At 46.7% G+C, this 19,136-nt stretch overlaps 2 protein-coding genes and 2 long non-coding RNA genes across 15 annotated transcripts in view; 3 read left to right on the top strand and 1 right to left on the bottom strand.

Moving 5' to 3' along the window:
- LOC125989893 (hormonally up-regulated neu tumor-associated kinase) overlaps window positions 1-4,807 on the top strand; it is a 27,210-nt gene extending 22,403 nt beyond the window's left edge. The window contains exons 5-15 of one of the 2 annotated variants that reach the window (XM_049756368.1): window positions 152-295; window positions 489-731; window positions 1,213-1,335; window positions 1,403-1,572; window positions 2,382-2,437; window positions 2,516-2,654; window positions 2,721-2,848; window positions 3,102-3,237; window positions 3,618-3,786; window positions 3,858-4,086; window positions 4,161-4,807. In XM_049756368.1, coding sequence (XP_049612325.1) covers window positions 528-731; window positions 1,213-1,335; window positions 1,403-1,572; window positions 2,382-2,437; window positions 2,516-2,654; window positions 2,721-2,848; window positions 3,102-3,237; window positions 3,618-3,786; window positions 3,858-4,086; window positions 4,161-4,726 — 1,920 coding nt within the window. In that variant the 5' untranslated portion in view covers window positions 152-295; window positions 489-527 and the 3' untranslated portion in view covers window positions 4,727-4,807. Of the gene's footprint in view, window positions 1-151; window positions 732-1,212; window positions 1,336-1,402; window positions 1,573-2,381; window positions 2,438-2,515; window positions 2,655-2,720; window positions 2,849-3,101; window positions 3,238-3,617; window positions 3,787-3,857; window positions 4,087-4,160 lie in introns of both variants that reach the window. The other variant, XM_049756367.1, reaches the window with a different exon arrangement.
- A 1,448-nt stretch (window positions 4,808-6,255) lies between these two features.
- Window positions 6,256-15,190, bottom strand: LOC137839765 (uncharacterized). 11 transcript variants are annotated; one of them, XR_011085954.1, is made up of 7 exons: window positions 14,721-15,186; window positions 14,416-14,482; window positions 13,722-13,817; window positions 11,362-13,542; window positions 8,143-8,416; window positions 6,705-7,904; window positions 6,256-6,476 (listed from the first exon to the last, which is right to left on the bottom strand). It is a non-coding gene; the product is annotated as an uncharacterized lncRNA (long non-coding RNA). The 11 variants fall into 11 exon arrangements; XR_011085959.1 differs by lacking the exon at window positions 6,256-6,476 and having other exon boundaries at window positions 6,512-7,904; window positions 11,362-11,575; window positions 12,184-13,542; window positions 14,721-15,190; XR_011085960.1 differs by lacking the exon at window positions 6,256-6,476 and having other exon boundaries at window positions 6,512-7,725; window positions 7,809-7,904.
- On the top strand, window positions 7,809-8,271 carry LOC125989910 (uncharacterized). The gene is made up of 3 exons (XR_007488745.2): window positions 7,809-7,935; window positions 8,013-8,085; window positions 8,160-8,271. It is a non-coding gene; the product is annotated as an uncharacterized lncRNA (long non-coding RNA).
- A 54-nt stretch (window positions 15,191-15,244) lies between the features above and the next one.
- Window positions 15,245-19,036, top strand: wdr20b (WD repeat domain 20b). Its single transcript, XM_049756369.1, has 4 exons — window positions 15,245-15,541; window positions 16,059-16,241; window positions 16,328-17,743; window positions 17,921-19,036. The coding sequence occupies exons 1-4, from the start codon at window positions 15,293-15,295 to the stop codon at window positions 17,975-17,977; spliced, it is 1,905 nt and encodes a 634-aa protein (XP_049612326.1). The 5' UTR covers window positions 15,245-15,292; the 3' UTR covers window positions 17,978-19,036.
- The last annotated feature ends 100 nt before the right edge of the window (window positions 19,037-19,136 follow it).

Below are 19,136 nucleotides of genomic sequence, written 5' to 3'. Positions count from 1 at the left end.
GTTTTATGACCTTGTGATAAGGAGGACAAGGTAAGGTATTTATTACCTGTTGCACTCCAACATAATCCTACGATAAAGATAACCTGGAAAACCCTAACATATGGGATTCCTGCATGAATTTGTCATAAAATGTGATCTCCTCTTCATCTAGGTTGGAATCAGACCCAATTCACGGCATCATAAGTCAATGAGGCACCAGCACCGTTTTAGACACGCCCCCCCCCTTTTAAGCTTCTAATGTAGGTCAGTGTTTTGGCCTCGTGGCCTTGATGGCTCGCCACAGGTAAAAGAGCAGGTAAGAGCGTTTGAGTGGTTACTATGTAACTGTGGCCAAGTGTTGCAGAAGGGAGTGTGTGTTTGTATACGTGGGGGGGTTCTGAGGGGGGCGTAATTAGGGTATTGCATGTCACCAACGGAAAAGAAGAGTTAATGATGCACTAGCGGCTCAGTAGGAAGCAGCACCAACGCTTTCTCTCGTCTCTCCACAGCAACCAACCAGGGGGTCCCAGTATGGGGTTCGCTTACCGATGCCAGGCGCTGCAATAAACAAGAAAGAAGGCGGCGGCGGCGGAGGGGACGCAGGCCCGGCCTTGTTGGCGACCCCATGCAAGGACCTGCTGAGAAGCTTCCCCCACAACAAGCGGGTGGGCTCCTACCTGATAGGCAAGATGATCAACAAGGGCTCCTTCGCCAAGGTGATGGAGGGCCTCCACATCACCACCGGAGAGAAGGTACAATATTCACACACTCACTTTATTAAGAACACTGTCCAGCACCATCTTGACTTCGTTTACATTCCCTGATCAAGCTGATGACTGAATTTCATCATACATTAGAGCACTTGGGAGTCGAAATTTTTTTGTACACTTTTGAGTTTGTTTAGTAAAAACACAGTGGGGAAAAAAACAATGCGGTGGAACGAATAAGCTTTTCCAAGCTCAAGTTACCATTTTATTACAATTACGACCAAGGCCTTTCATAATATTGTGCATGTGCACACATAGCCACTAGGTAGTGCTCAAGCACCTGTCCTATAGCCCTGGATGAAAAAGGTTTTTCTTCATTCATCAATATTACATAATTAAAACATAACAAAAATATTTTTGTGTCACATAAACCTGCCAATTGGAAATTTGCTTTTTACCTGCATTTACTTACCTGCCCAACTATTTCGATACTGACTGACTTACAGAATTACATTTGTGTGTTGAGGTGGCCATCAAGGTGATCAACAAGAAGAAAGCATGTCAGGACTCTTATGTGCAAAAGAACATGAAGAGAGAACCTCGCATCCACCAGCTGATACGGCACCCGAACGTCGTCGTCCTGCTGGAGGTAACCAAATTATAGGCAATATTTAATTTTCTATTGTGACGACGTGTGTGTGTGTGTGCATGTGTAGACCATGGAGACAGAGAACAGCTACTACATGGTGCTGGAGTTGTGTGGCGGCGGCGACCTGATGGAGCGCATCTGTGACAAGAAGCGTCTGCCGGAGAAGGAGGTGCGGCGATACACACGGCAGATCCTGGCGGCGGTGGCACACCTCCACCAGCATGGCGTCGTGCACAGGTGACACACACACTCTCACGACCTGTTGTGAGTGTTAAGTTGACAGTTAAAAAAAAAAAAAAAATTGATACCAGCCACCGATACTTAAGTAAAGCAAATTTGGCATAAGTCCTCCTCAGCAGTAGTTGGCGCTATACTGCAGCAATTTTACACACACACACGCACGCACGCACACACACACACACACACGCACACACACACACACACACATACACACACACACACAGTGTGCAGCAGGGTATGCTTTTAAGAGGTTTGGCTCACTCAAAGGTGGGAATGTGATTACCAGGCAATGACCTCATCACGTTGCGCTGGCGCCATGATTCACACATCATCACGACATCACTAACTTCCTCTCTAATGAAGTCCCTCAACGACAGCCAAACACACACTCTCACACGCACACACTGAGATGTGATTAAAATGGAAATAAATGGAAAATTTGCACTTGAACCCACTTCCCGCTCCCCCACGTTCAGGAGGTTTACCACAAACCTTTTTTTCCCTCCTCTGTGGCGATGTCTGCTCTTTCTTCAGTTCTTTGTCGTCCGTCTGGCTTTGTCTCTTTTTGTCATCGTTTCTCAGCATCTGCTGTTGAGATGAATGAACTTGAAAGGAACATTCATGATTCCCAAGCCGGATGGCGAGCGCAGATGTTCATTTAGCCTGCTGGCTGCAGAGCCTCTTTGGGTGCATCTCAACACCCAACTTGGCACCATTTTGGGGACTGGAATCGATTATCAATTAACTTAATAACTGACTCCATGCAAATATCATTAAAATATGAAAATATCTGTCTCACGTGTCAGAGATTTGAAGATTGAGAACTTCCTGCTGGACCAGTACAACAACATCAAGATTGTGGGTACGTCCTCAAAGCACTACAATGACGTGTTTAGTCGAAACGCGTGACACTGGCGACTTCTTTCTTTTCCGCTCGCAGACTTTGGCCTGAGCAACACGGTGAAGTCAGAATCTTTGCCTCTGGAGCTGCTCAGCACTCAGTGCGGAAGCCCCGCCTACGCTGCCCCTGAGCTCCTCGCCCACAGGAAGTATGGACCCAAAGTGGACGTGTGGTCCGTGTAAGTCAGGTCATCATCACATCATGTTTGAAAATTAGTTTTGTGAGTTGATGTGTGTGTTGTCAGAGGCGTGAGCGTGTTCGCCATGCTGACTGGCACGCTGCCCTTCACCGTGGAGCCCTTCAACATCAAAAATCTGCACCACAAGATGCTGCACGGCGACATCGCACACATACCTAGTGACATCAGCAAAGGTCTGCAGCAACAACAACAACACACTACTATTTTTTGCTTTGGGTCAAATTTCATGCTGGACCTAAATTGTACACGTGATCTTGATTTGACTTTCTGGAAATTTCTGAGCGCACAACTGTTCAGTATGTTTTAGCTGAACAACAAAGTCAATTAGTGCCACAATTCAGTAACAGGAGGGACACATTTTGGATTCCTCGGCCTTGAGGGAGGTCGACTCGCCACTGAATGACATTTGAGTCATCCGTCTGACAGGCGCTGTGACGTTCGTACTGTCTCTGCTGGAAGCCGACCCTGACAAAAGGCCCAGCATCCGAGCCGCTATGGAGTGCGCCTGGATCAACGAAGGCTACGCCAAGAGCCTGCTTCTCACGCTCTTGCACAGTAACAGGTACAGGTAGTAAGAAGTTAAGTCCAGTCACACAGTACACAACGACAGCGGGAGGATAAAACACAGCTTTCAGTATTTTTCCTTTTGGTTCCCTCAGAGAAAATTCCCCCATTTATTTCATTGTTGGTGTGAGTTTTGTAATCCGAGAGCATTAAGCAGAAGGAAATGAAGGCAAATGAAAATTGTTGTGGTCGTCAGCTTGACAGCTTGTGTGTATTAAAGTGTAACTTGAAGGCTTTTATGGAGCGTGTGGAAATGTCATCACGGCTAAGTGGCCGCACTGGCCGAGCCACGATGCAAACACGCCCCCTAAAGGCTGCTAGGATTTATCGGTTCGCGAGCGTAGCAATATTACGTGTACGTCTTTCTTCTGCCCACAGACTGTGCGCCGAGGATGTGGACGCGTCAGTGCTCGCGTACATGACGGACACGCTGGGCTACTCAGCCTCCGAGGTCACGCGCACACTCACCGATAACCGGCCCTCTCCAGTCATGGCCGCTTACCACTTGCTGCTCGCCAAGATCAAGAGGAACCCGCCATGTGTCAAGGTCAGAATGTCACTTTACAGTTACTTTTTCAGTTGAGTTGGCCTTTTGAAAATTTTGTAACTTTCATTAAGGAGAAAAAGGCAGCAAGCAGACATCCCAAGGAAAACAAACAAAGGGCAGAGCGGAGGCATGGCAGGACCAGATGCCAGCAGCCGCCACGACGACACGATCATCACGTTGATGACAATGGAGCAGTGTCATCCCCTCTCGCTCCTCTTAGACCCTCAACATCACCAGAGGTCACTGATCAGGATGCCACCGCCATCTTGAATAAGACAGAGACTCTGTTTCTTCCTCACGGTACATCATTGGAAAAAAAAATATATTAGGATAAACATCTGAGTAATGGTTTATATGCTTTTCCCCAAAATTAGTGTTGGGCTCCAAAGACCAAGTGGTCCATCTTTCTCCTCCCAAAACGACCACATTGCACCTGTGTGACTCCGCCCCTTGCCATGCTCCCTCGCCCGCCAATCCAAGAGACAGCGCATCGGGGCCCGTCCAACTGGTGAGACAGCTCATTGGGACCTCGTTGTCGGATGGCGGCGGGGGTCCAATGGAGGACGTCCTGAGGTTCAGTGCACCACAGAAAAGCGTCGCTTCTCCCGGAATGCACCTGGAAACCCTGCAGAGAGCTCCGCCCACTACGCTGCCACGCATACACAACCTTGGGTCGAAAGACGAAAGAGGCGGAAAGGTTTCATGGGTCCCACTGAGTCTGCCTGAGACCTCTGGATTGCAAGTGAGTGCATCCAAAACTCAGACTTGCCCCCCACAGAGAAACACTTTGAAGGGTGGGAAGACAACAGGAACTAAGAGGAGCTCCATAGCCAAGTTCCGTCCGACTCCACGCCGACGGATGACAGAACTCAATTTTCCCCTGCTTCCTGCTGCATTGCAATGCAAGTCAGACAGGAAACTGCGCAGTGTGGACTGCTGACACGTCAAAGGCTTAACACAAGCAGGAAAATTATTCCAAAAATTAAATAAATAAAAATAAATAAAAACTGTTTCAAATATTGCTTTTTTTGTATGAGTGTCTCGTGTTCAATTTTTAGTATTTGTTTTCTACTCCAACACTAATAATCTTGCACTCCTCTTTGAGTTTCCTGTGGTCGCTTTCCAGGTTCAAATTCATGCGTGTGGTCATGACACGTCAGTTATTAGCCATTCTAGCACACTACTCAATTATTCATCCTGCTATGAGATAGTGTGTACTCTGTGCAGGTGTGTTGGTATGCACTCGGTTTGCCCTGTAAGGACAGATTGAAAGCACTCATGCATGCAACAGAAGCACCTAGGTGCGTGTTTCTTTTGGTCATAGGATATTTTGTTTACGTTTTGTTTTACCTTACTATATACAAGGTCATTTTTGTGAAAAAAGCCTAATTAAACATGGTCATGGGTGAAGTGTCGTCACAAGGTCCAGGAGGGACATGAGCGGTCTCCGTTTATAAGGGATGCCAAACCACTTCCCCAATTGCATTTGTTCATGTAACTGTTTGAAGGGCTGCATCGAAATGCAACTCATATACCTTTCTGGTGGTAAGAGAGACTACCCAAAAAATATCGGATTTGACGCGGCACCGTGGACAAATGGTATAAAATTTGGTTTGATGATCAGGAGACCCAGGTTCGAGTCCCGCTCCGTGTAACATTTACATATTACACAGAGTTATGTGTGAGTTTCGGACTCGGTTCTCCTGGACTCAAGATGAAAACTGTAACCACAAGACCATTTGAATGCTTTGCGTAACAATCCGGTCATCTGTATGTCCATCACTTTGAAGATAGACTACAGAGGAATCGCGAAAATTTCATGGCAATGTGGCCGAACGCTATAATTCTGCGCTTGTGTTGGGACACCTCTTGTTCGAGACCCTCTCTGTAAATCATTTACAAATTAAACAAGTAATCGCAAAAGATCGAACCTCGGGTCTCCTGAATTCAACGCAAAACCTTTAAACCATTCGGCCGTTGCAGATATGTTCGACACCACTCGCTTCTTTGTACTTCAGTGTCACCGTGTACACTTGGGCTTCGAAGATGTTCAGAATGCTCTACTGCCATTGCCGCTGAATAGTGAAACCCTGGTTCCTTCCCCCAAAGGACACTGCCAATTTCTTCTCATTAAGTGCTGGCTTATTTTTTTTTCTTTTGCCTGTTAATGACGCCATCACAAAAATCCTATATGAGACGACACAAACGAGACAATCATTCTCTTGCTCACTTCTGACGTCACGTCGTGCCGGTCCACCTGCTGTTCCGCACGCTTTTCCACAACAAGCAGCGTTTAAAACTTTGACAAGGTGAGTGTTCACTATTTCTAAGTCATTTAGAACTAACTGCTTTTGCTCTCTTTTAGCGTCAAGTTGCAGGTTGGACGTGCTTCTACACCTTGCTAACATGCAAGCCAGAAAGGTTGCTCCAGCGTTGGCAGTTAACGTCTTCTATGACTTTTTAAATTGCATCAAACGCCAAAGGTAAGACAAAACGTTTGCATAAATTCATAACAGAATGAATCAAATAGTTTGCTGCATTCGTGTTAATTGTCTAATATTTGTCTGCAGGTGCGGCTCTTTCAAATGATTCTTAAATGACGGACTTTCTGTTTGATGAAAGTGGATTCACACGTGAACTCTTTTAATTAACAGCATCTAATGGTCTCATTTCTGTCCACAGGCCTGCATCTGCAACAGGAGAACCAGATTGACTGCAACAAGGCAACAATCCCGTTTTTATTTGGACATTATTAAACTGACATTCTTTTTTCTTTTGTCTGCAGGTTTCAAAATGGCCGATTTGCTGGCCTATGAGCACTTGCTTCATGAGAAGTTTGCAAATCTACTCTTTCTGAAAATGTCTGTCAAACCAGCTTGTATGACAGAAAATGTAACATTAGATAGGTTGTAACGTACCGTGTCTTTCAGGCCAACAAACTGTGGTTGGAGAAAAGTCCAGAGCAGCCCATGCATTCTTCATTGGTGAAACACGCATGCACACTTTCATACATGAACAATTTGACCAATTTATTCAGCATGTGCATTTTCTTCCCGTTTTGTCCACCAGGTGGTGCCAAAGAACCTGATACCTGTGATTGACCGAAATAAAAGCGCCAGTTTGAACCTGTTGCAATGACAACCTCAACAAATCAAAGCGCTTGCCCCATTTTTTTGTTTCAGGTGGTGCAGACAGTCAGGAAACTAGGCTTCATGATGACCTTCCTGTTCAAAATGCTGACAGGTGACAAAACGTGGCAAAAATTTGGCACGTTAAGAACACTAACCTGCTTTTTCTTTGCTCTTAGTGCAGTGCAGCTTCCATTAGGAGAAAGACCTTCCACCTGCTGGGCCAAAACATTCTCCAAAACTGTGCCGAAGGTCCTCAAGCCTATCTCCATTTTAAGTGTTGAGACGTGCAAATCAACTTGCTTGACTGTTCCCTTGTTTGTGTGCAGGTGTGGCCGTCCAGGAGAGTCTTTGCAACATTTCAGGAGTTCGTCCTCCTGTTACTCGTCTAAGATTCAAGTGCACAAACGACCCAAAGTTTTCAGTGGAAGATTCCAGTCTACAGTTAATAATAAAAACAGTAAACTTAAATTGAGTCGTTGTGTCAATGTTCCTTTTCTTAACCGGCAGAGGTGGCAAATCCTGGCCCAGAAAGCGAAAAGCCTGCCACAGTTTGTCTTCAGCAACAGATGCTTCTACTTTGAGCTCGTTCACCTACCGGTGGAGTCAAAGCACCTGTGGCTCAAGCCAAACTGTGGCAGGCTCTTCACTTTCTGGACTTGGATTTGCCGCTTGTGGTTGTTACAGGTGGACCTACAAGGTGAAATGAGACATTCCTGGTATGCTGCTTGCCAAAAGCTTCAAGTTGACGTTTTGGCAGATCTACAAGTCTTTTGGGTCCGCACCTCCTTGCTGCCTGAAAAGCCCTCTGCTGGTAAGAGAAGGAAAGTACATTTCATTCCAGCCACCATGTTCCAAAAGTTGAATGACTGTTTTCTGTCCAGTGTGGTGCACCATGGAGTGCCTGCTTGCAGCGGAGGCTGAGGACCAGAGCGCAGTCACATGCTAGCAACATGCTTTTTCGTGTTGCTTCCTCGTCTCCAAGGCAACCTGAGAAGTGGGCAAAATTTGCACTTGGGTTGTATGCTCTTTAAATGCTAATCATTGCACAATCCCAATGACAACTTTGTTCCAAAAATGTTTTTTCTATTTTGACAGGCAGCAAGGAATAAGCTCAGCTTCCTGGTCATGCAACTGAACACTTGGTGCCATGAACAATTCTTTCACACTGGTAAGTTTCATGCCAAAAGATTTTCTGCACAAAATATTGACTTGACTTTTGACTTACAAATCTTTTTGTCTTAGGTCCAAGACCGGAGTCCTCACCACTCGTCCCACTGGCCGACCACTTCACCACTCGTCCCGCTGGCCGACCCCTCGTCCCGCTGGCCGACCCCTCGTCCCGCTGGCCGACCCCTCGTCCCGCTGGCCGACCCCTCGTCCCGCTGGCCGACCCCTCGTCCCGCTGGCCGACCACTCGTCCCCCTGGCCGACCACTTCACCACTCGTCTACGAGCAGACTGCTATCCAACTTGTAACTTTGTTGCGATTGAATGTTTACTCTGCAAAATAGTTTGATTACAAAGAACACAAACTCTCACTACAATTTCAAAACACATCACAAAAATCAAACTTTAAAAATATCCTATACTAAAAAAAAACATTTTTTTCAAATTTTTCTGATTTTTTTCCTTTTTAATTTTTAAAAATGTTTTTTTATTTTTTTACCCCCAGAATTTTTTTTTCCCCGAATTTTTGGGGGGATTTTTTTTTTTTTTTTACTGGCTTTTTTTCAGAATTTTTTTAAATGAGGCGGGCCAAAACTGAAATACTGCTTCATGATTCGCTGAAAAGTGGGCAATGAGAATAGAAATCTGATTGGTTGAAAGGGGGCGCTATGCAAATAAGGTGCCCTGTGATTGGCGGGATAAATAAGACGTGTTCCGACAATTTGCAGCAATCTGATTGGTCAGATGTGCAAATGCTGCAATCCCATTGGCTGTTGGCAAGAGTGGGCGTGGTTATGTAAATTTACACTGCACTAGTCAAAGTCAAAGTCAGCTTTATTGTCAATTTCTCCACATGCCAAAGACACACAAAGAAACCGAAATTTCGTTCCCCCCTATTCCACGGTGACAAGACATGGCCCACAACAGACAAACAAGTAAACAAGTATAACAACAGCGTGCTGAATAAATAATGAATAAATAACACAACAAATAAATAAATAAGAGGAGCAAAAAAAAGGAGCAAGTGAGCGTACAGCAGACATACCAGAAAATAGCGCAACAGTGCTGCACGCTAAGCAGAAGGGGGTAGCGAGTTCCTAACAGCCTGGAGAAAGAAGCTGTTGGCGAGTCTGGTGGTGCGGGAGCGCAGGCTCCTTTACCTCTTCCCAGAGGGCAGAAGGTCAAACAAAGAGTGAGCCGGGTGACTCACATCTCTCGCAATCGAGGTTGCCTTGCGGGCGAGATGGGAGGTGTAAATGTCCTTCAGGGAGGGGAGCGAAGCACCAATAATCTTACCAGCTGTATTCACTATGCGCTGCAGGGCCTTCAAGTTCTGTTCAGTGCAGTTACCACCCCAGACAGCGATGCAACTGGTGAGGACGCTCTCAATGGTGCCACGGTAGAATGTAGACAGGACTGCCTGAGGAGCACATGCACGCCTGAGCTTCCGCAGGAAGTACAGGCAGCGCTGAGCTTTCTTTGCCAGTGACGAGGTGTTTGCGGACCAGGAGAGGTCCTCACTGATGTGCACCCCCAGGAACTTGGTGCAGCTCACCCTCTCCACCACAGCACCGGCGATGATCAGCGGCAGGTGTTTTGTGTGACCCTTCCGGAAGTCAACAACGATTTCCTTGGTCTTGTCGACGTTCAGCAGGAGGTTGTTGTCCCTGCACCACGTGGTCAGAAGGTCAACTTCCGACCTGTACCGAGTCTCGTCGCCCTTCGTGATGAGACCCACCAGAGTCGTGTCGTCAGCAAACTTCACTATGCGGTTGTCGCTGTAGGTCGCAGTGCAGTCATGCGTCAGCAGGGTGAAGAGCAATGGACTGAGCACGCAGCCCTGGGGGGCCCCCGTGCTCAGCGTGATGCTGGCGGAGATTTTGTCGCCAACACGCACCACCTGAGGCCTCTGACAGAGGAAGTCCAGTAGCCAGTTGCAGAGGGAGGTACTGAGGCCCAGCTCGTCGAGTTTGCAGATGAGTCACTGCGGCACAATGGTGTTGAAGGCAGAGCTGAAGTCCACAAACAGCAACCTCACATATGAGTCCTTTCTCTCCAGGTGGGTGAGGGCCGAGTGGAGGGCAGAGCAGATGGCATCCTCAGAGGACCGCTTGGCACGGTACGTAAACTGGAAAGGGTCAATGGTGGGGGGGGAGAACGGATTTGATGTGCTCCATGACAAGCCGCTCAAAGCACTTCATGATGATGGGCGTCAGTGCCACGGGGCGGTAGTCATTGAAGCAGGACGGTGCAAGTTTCTTCGGCACAGGAACGATGGTGGCAGCCTTGAAACATGAGGGGACGATGGCCTGCTGCAGGGAAACCTTTAAAGATGTCCGTGAAAACACCCGACAGCTCCCCAGCGCAGTCCTTCAGTGCTCGACCCGGGATGTTGTCAGGGCCCGCCGCCTTACAGGTGTCAATAGCGGCAAGCGCCCTCCTCACACCGTCGGCAGAGAGGCGCAGGGGCTGCTCGTGTGTGTGGGGGGGGGGGGGGGGGAGTGGTCTTCTGCGAGCAAGTGCTGTTCTGGGTGTCGAAGCGAGCAAAGAAGCGGTTTAGATCGTTCAGCAGACGGACGTCGCCCTCACAGCTCCTCGGCGCGGGCTTGTAGTCCGTGATGGTCTGAATGCCCTTCCAAAGGCTACGTGCGTCCTTGCTGTCCTTGAAGTGGGTGGAGACCTTGCACGAGAACGCCTTCTTCGCTTCTTTGATGCCTCGGGACAGGTCGGCCCTACGATTGGTCAGACTGAATTTGAGCAGAGTTAGGAGGCGGGGTAAGTGGCACTTGCTCATGCTTGGTGCAATGGCACTTAGGTTTTGGAAGGCAGTTTTCAGTCTTGAGGTGAGCGTTGCCCTGCTGTCACTGCCATGGACACAAGTCTTTGACTGTTACCCTCCATCTCACATCTCTCCTGTCACTGCCATTGACACAAGTCTTTGACTGTTACCCTCCATCTCACATGACTTCAAGTGACTGCAATGAAATTGCGGTCATGATTAAAGTGACTGCAATGGAATTGCTGTCACTTTGAGTCATGTGAGATGGAGAGTAACAGTCAAAGACTTGTGTCCATGGCAGTGACAGCAGGGCAACGCTCACATCCAAAACCTAAATGCCATTGCACCAGTGACGTGCGGTGAGGATTGGGGTTGGTGAGGCACTGACTCACAAGTCAGACTGACAAGCACACATGGTTGTTATCCCATTCTTGATTAAATTTAATAACATTTTAAACACACCACTGTACATTTAAACACACCACTGCAGTATTCTTACCTTTACTTGTAAATGAAGTCCATTCTCCTGTCCTTCTGGACGAAGATCTCGATGACTTTGTTGTAGAAGTCCTCCTTTTTGTCCTTTTCTTTGAGTTTTACAAGTCTCTCTTTCTCAATTGAGATGATTGCCAGGGAAGAAAGTCGTCAATCCTCGTAAATCTGGCGTTGGTCTTCCCTTACTTATAATTTCCTTGTTTGACTGAAACGCTTCCCTGTGAATCACACATTGAGTCCACTTAATGTTGGGATTTTCCTTTTTAATCCGCGCAATGAGCCCTTTCGCACTGTCCGTCATTGATGCAGCCACATCTGTACACACGCTGCTGCAGGATTTCCAGCTGATATCATTTTCAGAGAAAAATACGTTAACGACATTAAAAATGTCGTCTCCGGTTGTTCTCCCCTCCAGACTTTAGTATGTGTTCACGAATGTCGTCAGTCTCCTCAATGTGTCTCACAAAAGCAACAATCTGTGCATTCCCACTGACATCTGTGGATTCATCCAGCTGGAGTGAAAAAGAGTCTCCAAGTTTTCCCACCCATTTTGTCTATTCTGCGGCAAACGGTGTCATTAGGCAAAGGCACAGTTTTTAATGTCTCCGTAGATTTTTTTTGTTTAGCATAGTTTCGGCCAATACAACAGCGGCAGGGAGCAGCAGCTCTTCAGCTATGGTGAACGTTTTTTGGGCTTTCGCTACGAGCAAAGAAACCGCATAAGAAGCCTCCAGGGCTTTGGCTGATGTAGTGGAGGCTTTTCGCATTGTGTCTTGGGATGACTGGAAGTCAGAAAGTTTCCTCCTGAAGAACTCCGGTGGCTTACCAACATGGCATCCGTGTTTTGTCGTGAGATGCCGCTGGAGATGTGCCGGCTTCATGCTAGCGTTGGCAAATTTCTCCCCGCGAAAAAAGCACAGTGGGTTACAACTTGTGGACGTAAATCCCATCAAACAATAGTCTTCCATGTACTGTCGGTACTTTGTCGGCTCTAAAATTGAATACTGAATAAAAAACATACATTTGTATTTCATCAAACTTTTTATACCTAATTCTCAAGACAATCAGGCTTGCTGTTTTTTTAATTTTTTTTTTTTTTTTAAATACTGGTATGTATTTTGTTTAAATCTCACGTCCAGGGGTACGCGTACCCCCATTTGAGAACCAATGCATTAATTTATTGGACAGAAAAGCAGTTTAAAACATTTGAGCAGTCAATGTTTGTGTGGGATGAATTTAGTTGCTCACAAACATTGATGACAGGCCTTGCATGGAAGCAGCTTAATTGTTTGATGAGCTCAGATGAGATGTCACTTACTTCTAATGATGACAGAAGCGCCACCAGGAGGAAGGTGAGCACATGACATCAGCTGACATCTGGGACAAAAACTAAGTGCCAGGTACTGCACAATACCATCACCACACACTTTTGGACAAGTTTTTCCATGACACTGACGCAAACCAAGTGAGTTAAATATTAATCAAATGTATATTTCTGTCTAACTTGGTTTGCATCAATGTCATTAAAAACATGTCATCTGTTTGATGATGAAGTTGTGCAGTACCTGGCACTTAGGTTTTGGCCCAGTCAGACAAAACCTAAGTGCCAGGTATCGCATAACATCTTCATCACACACTTTTGGGGGTGTTTTTCAATGACACTGATGCAAACCAAGTTGGTTAAATATTAATGAAATATATATTTCTGACTAACCTGGTTTGCATCAATGTCATTAAAAACACATCTAGAGGTGTCTGATGATGAAGTTGTGCAGTACCTGGCACTTAGGTTTTGGCCCAGTAGACATCACATCTCTCACTGGGACAAAACCTAAGTGCCAGGTATTGCACATCTTCATCACACACTTTTGGGGTGTTTTTCAATTACACTGATGCAAACCAAGTTGGTTAAATATTAATCAAATACATATTTCTGACTAACTTGGTTTAGATCAATGTCATTAAAAACATGTCTAGAGGTTGGATGTGCTCACCTTCCGCCTGGTGGCACTTGTATGCCATTAGAAGTGACAGGAGAGGTGGCTGCACTCGCTACCTTGTGGCGCAATGTGACATCAGCTCCTCAAGCACAACACTGCATACTCACATTACGATTGCCGTCCCTCCCGCTGCGCATGTCCCACAAGGCTGTCGGCTGCACCTCTGGGGCCCAAACCTCCACTACCTGTCAAGTAAGCAAATAAAGTCATGAGTCGCACTAATTGACACAAAAGGTTTCTCAATTCATTATATTCATTCATATCAATTCATTCTATTAGGAAAACAGAGTGGTACAGTTGCCCTTTTAATGCGTGAATTCTCAAATGTGCACTAATGCATGTGTATGAGCAATCAGCTACTCACCCGACATGCAATGAGCACCTCGACCAAGGTTTCAAAGTCCTCAGACTGAAAAGACACTGATGTTCCAAAATACTGAGTCGTTCAAAATTGGTCAAACTGTAAAAGGCAACAAACGGCTCCTCTAATATCATGCCTTTGTGAAAATACAATTTCAAATACGTATACTGCGTTTTGTATTTAAATAAATGCTTCCAGTGCAGTCAGTTGCTCGGGTTTTAATGACGAAGGGTTTCTAGTTCATTAAAAGCGATTTAATGCTGAACGATGTAAACAAACTAGCTCCTGCGAGCCATTTTGGTGTTTTTTTTATTAATTTGTTCTTTTTTGTTAAACTATTTCCTTGGCAGCTATAATGATACACTCTCCTATTTTTAACACTTTATTTAACATCGAATTTTACACTATTAAGACCGAAACAGTAATAGAATCCTCAACTATAGAGGATGAGCGCTCTCTGTTGGAAACACGTTGTACTGCTCCAACCCACTTATTATTATTTGTCTTTTGACCATAACTTCTGAAACTAATGGCCGATCTGCTGTTACCCAATACATAAGTCACCTGGCAACCGTCGAATAACTCAGAGCACGAATTACATTATCTTTACAAAATAAAGTTAGGTCTCATTAGACTGTACCGTTTTTTGACCTTCTCTAGTCACCGAAAAAGAAAAAGGAAACGCAACATGCAGTACCTTTCGTGATGTGCAGGTAGACCACCAGCAGCCGATGTGGAGCCTCCACTTGCAGTTTGGATATCAACTTTTGCGTGGAAAACACACAAAACAAAATGCAGGTCAAACGCTTTCCTTGATTAAGGTTTGATCGACAGCCGAGTGCTAGTTGTGGGCGTGCTCATTGACAAGCCAACCTTGTTGATATTCTTCTACGATAGCTTGCGAGCAACATACAAACTCGAGGAGCTCGTGTCGTAATGATGCTCCTGCATATTTAGATGCAAACGGAAAATAAAGAGCTTGAAAATGTTTGCTATACTCACTCAAAACACAGCTAGTAGTCACTGGTAAAGCTGCACTGTGAACTGGCGTGCTTACGGTAACCGAGAAAGTTCAATTCAAAAGGAACCAAGTGTGTGTTTGACAAAATTAAAATCACTCTTCGGACAACAGCAACAACGACACCACCACATTGTGTTATTGAGGGAAATATTTGCTCTAAAACGGATTGTCAACGGCATCACTTTGAGACTTGTACTAAATGGATTGCCTATCAGTCGCAAGAATGCTGTTCAACTATCAAGTACATATGAACTTGTAGTTAACATATGTTACGTTACGTAATTTATCCTCCATGTTAAATCTCAAGTTCATGGTTAAAATGACAATTATTCGGACTGTATTTTATGAAAATTGTACTCATCACTTCAATATTTACGATAGCCAATCATTTATTCCGTTTCTCTTACATCACCTGCTGCTCACTGTTTATATGTCCTCTTTCGTCTCACGTGACTTATAGTGAACACTAGTGCGCATGACCAAATGTCTGATTTGCACATGCGTCGTACACAACATCCGGGACCTTTGATAAGAATGAACGGCGACTTTCAAGATGGCGGCGGAGGGAGGAGGGAAGGAGACGAACGAGATTAAAACGCAATTCACAACCCGGGAAGGCGTCTACAAACTCCTAACGCACTCCGAGTACAGCCGCCCGAACCGGGTGCCCTTCAATTCGCAGGGTTCCAACCCCGTCAGGGTCTCTTTCGTCAACGTCAACGATCAGTCGGGCAACGGCGACAGGATCTGCTTCAATGTGGGCCGGGAGCTCTACTTTTATATCTACAAAGGTGTGAGAAAGGTAAACAACGTTGACAGTCGTTGTCGGGTACGCGTGTGTCTGGTAGAAGCCGCACCTGGTCGGCGTGTCTGTCCACCCCTAGTGTCGACCCACCGGGCTCGTGTCGCAGATTGTCCGAACGAGGCCATGAAGCGTCCAAATAGGTTTGACGCTAATTAGCTTCGCCAGCTAATATAATCGCCACAGTTGTTTAGCACTTCAGGTGAACTCGTCTCTCTGTGGGACTTTGATACAATTTCTGAGTGCCCGCCATGCCGCAAATGGGTTGTTTACCTTTGACGTGCTTGAAGGAATGAGACGACAACATGATGTAAATGCTTAAAGTCAGGTGTATCAACTTTTGAGGTCAAAGGTGAGTGTGTAGTGGTGTAGTGACGTCACGCTGCATTCGTGACACCTCAGTTGCATGTGACAAAGTTTGTTTGTACTGGACCTAATGATAAAACCTTTTGCCTACTCTACTGCTCAGCAGGGCTCAAACTTTGTACTCTAAAGAAATCCAATTTCTTGTTTTCAGGCTGCCGATCTGAGCAAGCCTGTAGACAAGCGGATATACAAAGGCACGCAGCCCACGTGCCATGACTTCAACCCGCTCACGGCCACCGCTGAGAGCGTCTCACTGCTGGTGGGCTTCTCGGCGGGCCAAGTGCAGCTTATTGACCCAATCAAAAAGGAGACTAGCAAGCTCTTCAATGAAGAGGTGTGTAATCGTCCAATGAAATCCTTGTAAAGATTAAAAAATATTTTGCCGTCGTGTTAATCATCCATGCTCTTTTCCCTTCCCAGAGGCTAATCGACAAGTCGCGCGTGACCTGCGTGCGATGGGTCCCGGGTTCTGAGAGCCTCTTTTTGGTGGCCCATTCGAGTGGCGCCATGTACCTCTACAATGTGGAGAACACGTGCGGCACGGCGGCGCCCCACTACCAGCTCCTCAAGCAGGGTGAGAACTACGCTGTGCACACCTGCAAGAGCAAGTCGGGGCGCAACCCGTTACTGCGGTGGACGGTGGGCGATGGGGCGCTCAATGAGTTCGCCTTCTCCCCGGACGGTAAGTTCCTGGCGTGCGCCAGCCAGGACGGCTACCTGCGGGTGTTCGGCTTCGACGCTGCCGAACTACACGGCACCATGAAGAGCTACTTTGGCGGCTTGCTTTGCGTGTGCTGGAGCCCAGACGGGCGCTACATCGTGGCGGGCGGGGAGGACGACCTGGTGACGGTGTGGTCGTTCTCGGACTGCAGGGTGATCGCGCGGGGACACGGACACAAGTCGTGGGTGAGCGTGGTGGCCTTCGACCACTGCACCACCAGCGTGGAGGACGGCATCGGCAGCGACCCTCCCGCCGAGTTTAGCGGCAGCGATGAGGACTTTTATGAGCATATTCACTTTAGCGCTGGAAGAGATCGGGCCAACAGCGCCCACTCCCGACTTTCCAAGAGGAACTCTACTGACAGTCGGCCCGTAAGCGTGACGTACCGATTTGGGTCCGTCGGCCAGGACACCCAGCTGTGTCTGTGGGACCTCACTGAGGACATACTCTTCCCTCACCTCCCTTTGTCTCGCACCAGGACTCACACTAACGTCATGAATGCCTCAAGCCCCTTGGGCAGCGCAGCAAACACTATTTTCACTTCTGGCACCAACGGCAAAGACAGTGCTAGCAATAGCAGCACCGGCGGCAACACGCCAAACTCCCTCCCGGGGACGCTGCCTCGGTCCAACAGCTTACCGCAATCCTCCAACCCAGCCGGCGGAGGCGGCAGCACACCTAACAGTCACACGGGCAGCAGCAGCAGCAGTAGTAGCACCGCTGCAGTACCCGCCAAGGGCGGCGGCAGTATCATCGACAGCGCCCTGATCGCCGCCGGTGTGGGCAAGTTCGCCACGCTATCGCTGCACGAGGCGCGCAAGGAACGGCCGGAAAAGGAGCACAAGCGCATGCACAGCGCCGGCCACATTGGCAGCAAGAGCGGCGACAAGCTCAGCCAACTTGGCACCTCGCGGCCGCCGGGGACCATAGGCGACACGGCCAAGACGCTGGGCACGACGCTGTGTCCGCGCATGGAGGAGGTGCCGCTGCTGGAGCCGCTGGTGTGCAAGAAGATCGCCCACGAGAGACTGACGGTGTTGATCTTCCTGGAGGACTGTCTGGTCACAGCCTGTCAGGAGGGCTTCATTTGCACGTGGGCCAGGCCCGGCAAAGTGGTGAGTAACAGCCACGTGACGTCATGTAATGCGCGTTTCTTTTAGCCAGTCTACTGCAAAAAAAAGTTTGCTAGCTTAATTCTAACGCATAATGTAGAACTCATTCTTAGATTCGATTATTCTCATGTTTGCTTTTTCTCACGGCCTCCGTTTTGTCTGCGGTGTGACTCTCCACAGGGACTGCTCTCATCTCAAAACAACCCTGCCAGCTCCCCCAGCGGAACCGTTGTATAGCGCCCCCTACAGCCAACCACAGTGGCAGTGCTGTTTGACAAAGGAGCTTTAAGGTTTGGTTTGGGGTTTTTTTTCATAGGAAGGGCTGACTGGTTCACTGTTCATGTGAGGGTGGCTGCTGTCTTGCCTGCATTCTTCTCTGAGTGTTCTTCCCATTTCTTTACATGATGTATCAGGCCTCGGAAAGGGAAAAATATTTTTCAAGTGGCTGCATATCTTCTGCGAATAGAGGTCGTACTTCCTTAAATTACTCAGTGTATTTGCACAAATTTGGCAGCCCTTGCTCCCTGGTGTGACTTTTTTTTTTTTTTTTTAAATCTTAACATGAGCAGGTTTTGGAAGCACTTGGCTTGTCGGCACCCTTTGTCTCCCATGTCTGATGCTGCAATCATATTTTTATTATTTAGGAAAACAATGTTTGCACTTAACAGTTTGTTGTTTCGAGGAGGGCGGATGTACTTTTTTTGGAGTGTTCAATAGAATTAAAATCCTTTGTACTTATTGTTTTAATATGGTTTTCCACGACACGGGCTATGTATTATATGTAAATATTGTAATGCAATGATTTATGGAGATTATTAATAGTTTAAAGAGCCTTTCTTTCGTTCTTTTTTTTAGAAAAAAAATAGAACTATTTCTAATACAGAAAATCTAATATTAAAATGAATCTTGAATATGCAGATTTTTTTTTTCTTTTTTTCATTGTACCTAAAGAGAATTCAGGTGTATTTTTTCTTAACGCAACATTTGGTATAGGAAACGCTTTTATCTAACAGCTAAGCGGTGTGAACGCAATTGTTCAGCCATCATTCGGAGCTCAGGTAAAACCGCAGGAACGCGCACTGGCCTATAGTGTGAATCGACTCCCACCCTAACATGTCTGAGCAGCGTGGATATGATGACGATGACTATTTTTTTAAAACACTTTGTTGATTCCTGCTAGAGCCAGAGGGTGCTTGAGGATATTTTTCCTCCAACAAGGAGAAAGCCTGAGGGTTAGAACAGCAGAAGCCTTTTTCCTCACATTTGACGCCTATTAAACAGTGTGACAGACTATAACCATGACTCTGTCTGACTCTATTCTTTGAAGAAAAAAAATATAAAATACACATACTCTCACAAGTTTGGTACATATTGTTTTTCCCCTTGTTTTTTAAAA

Source organism: Syngnathus scovelli, chromosome 20, assembly GCF_024217435.2.
Source record: "Syngnathus scovelli strain Florida chromosome 20, RoL_Ssco_1.2, whole genome shotgun sequence".
NCBI lineage: Eukaryota > Metazoa > Chordata > Actinopteri > Syngnathiformes > Syngnathidae > Syngnathus > Syngnathus scovelli.
This window is presented reverse-complemented; position numbering and strand designations above follow the sequence as displayed.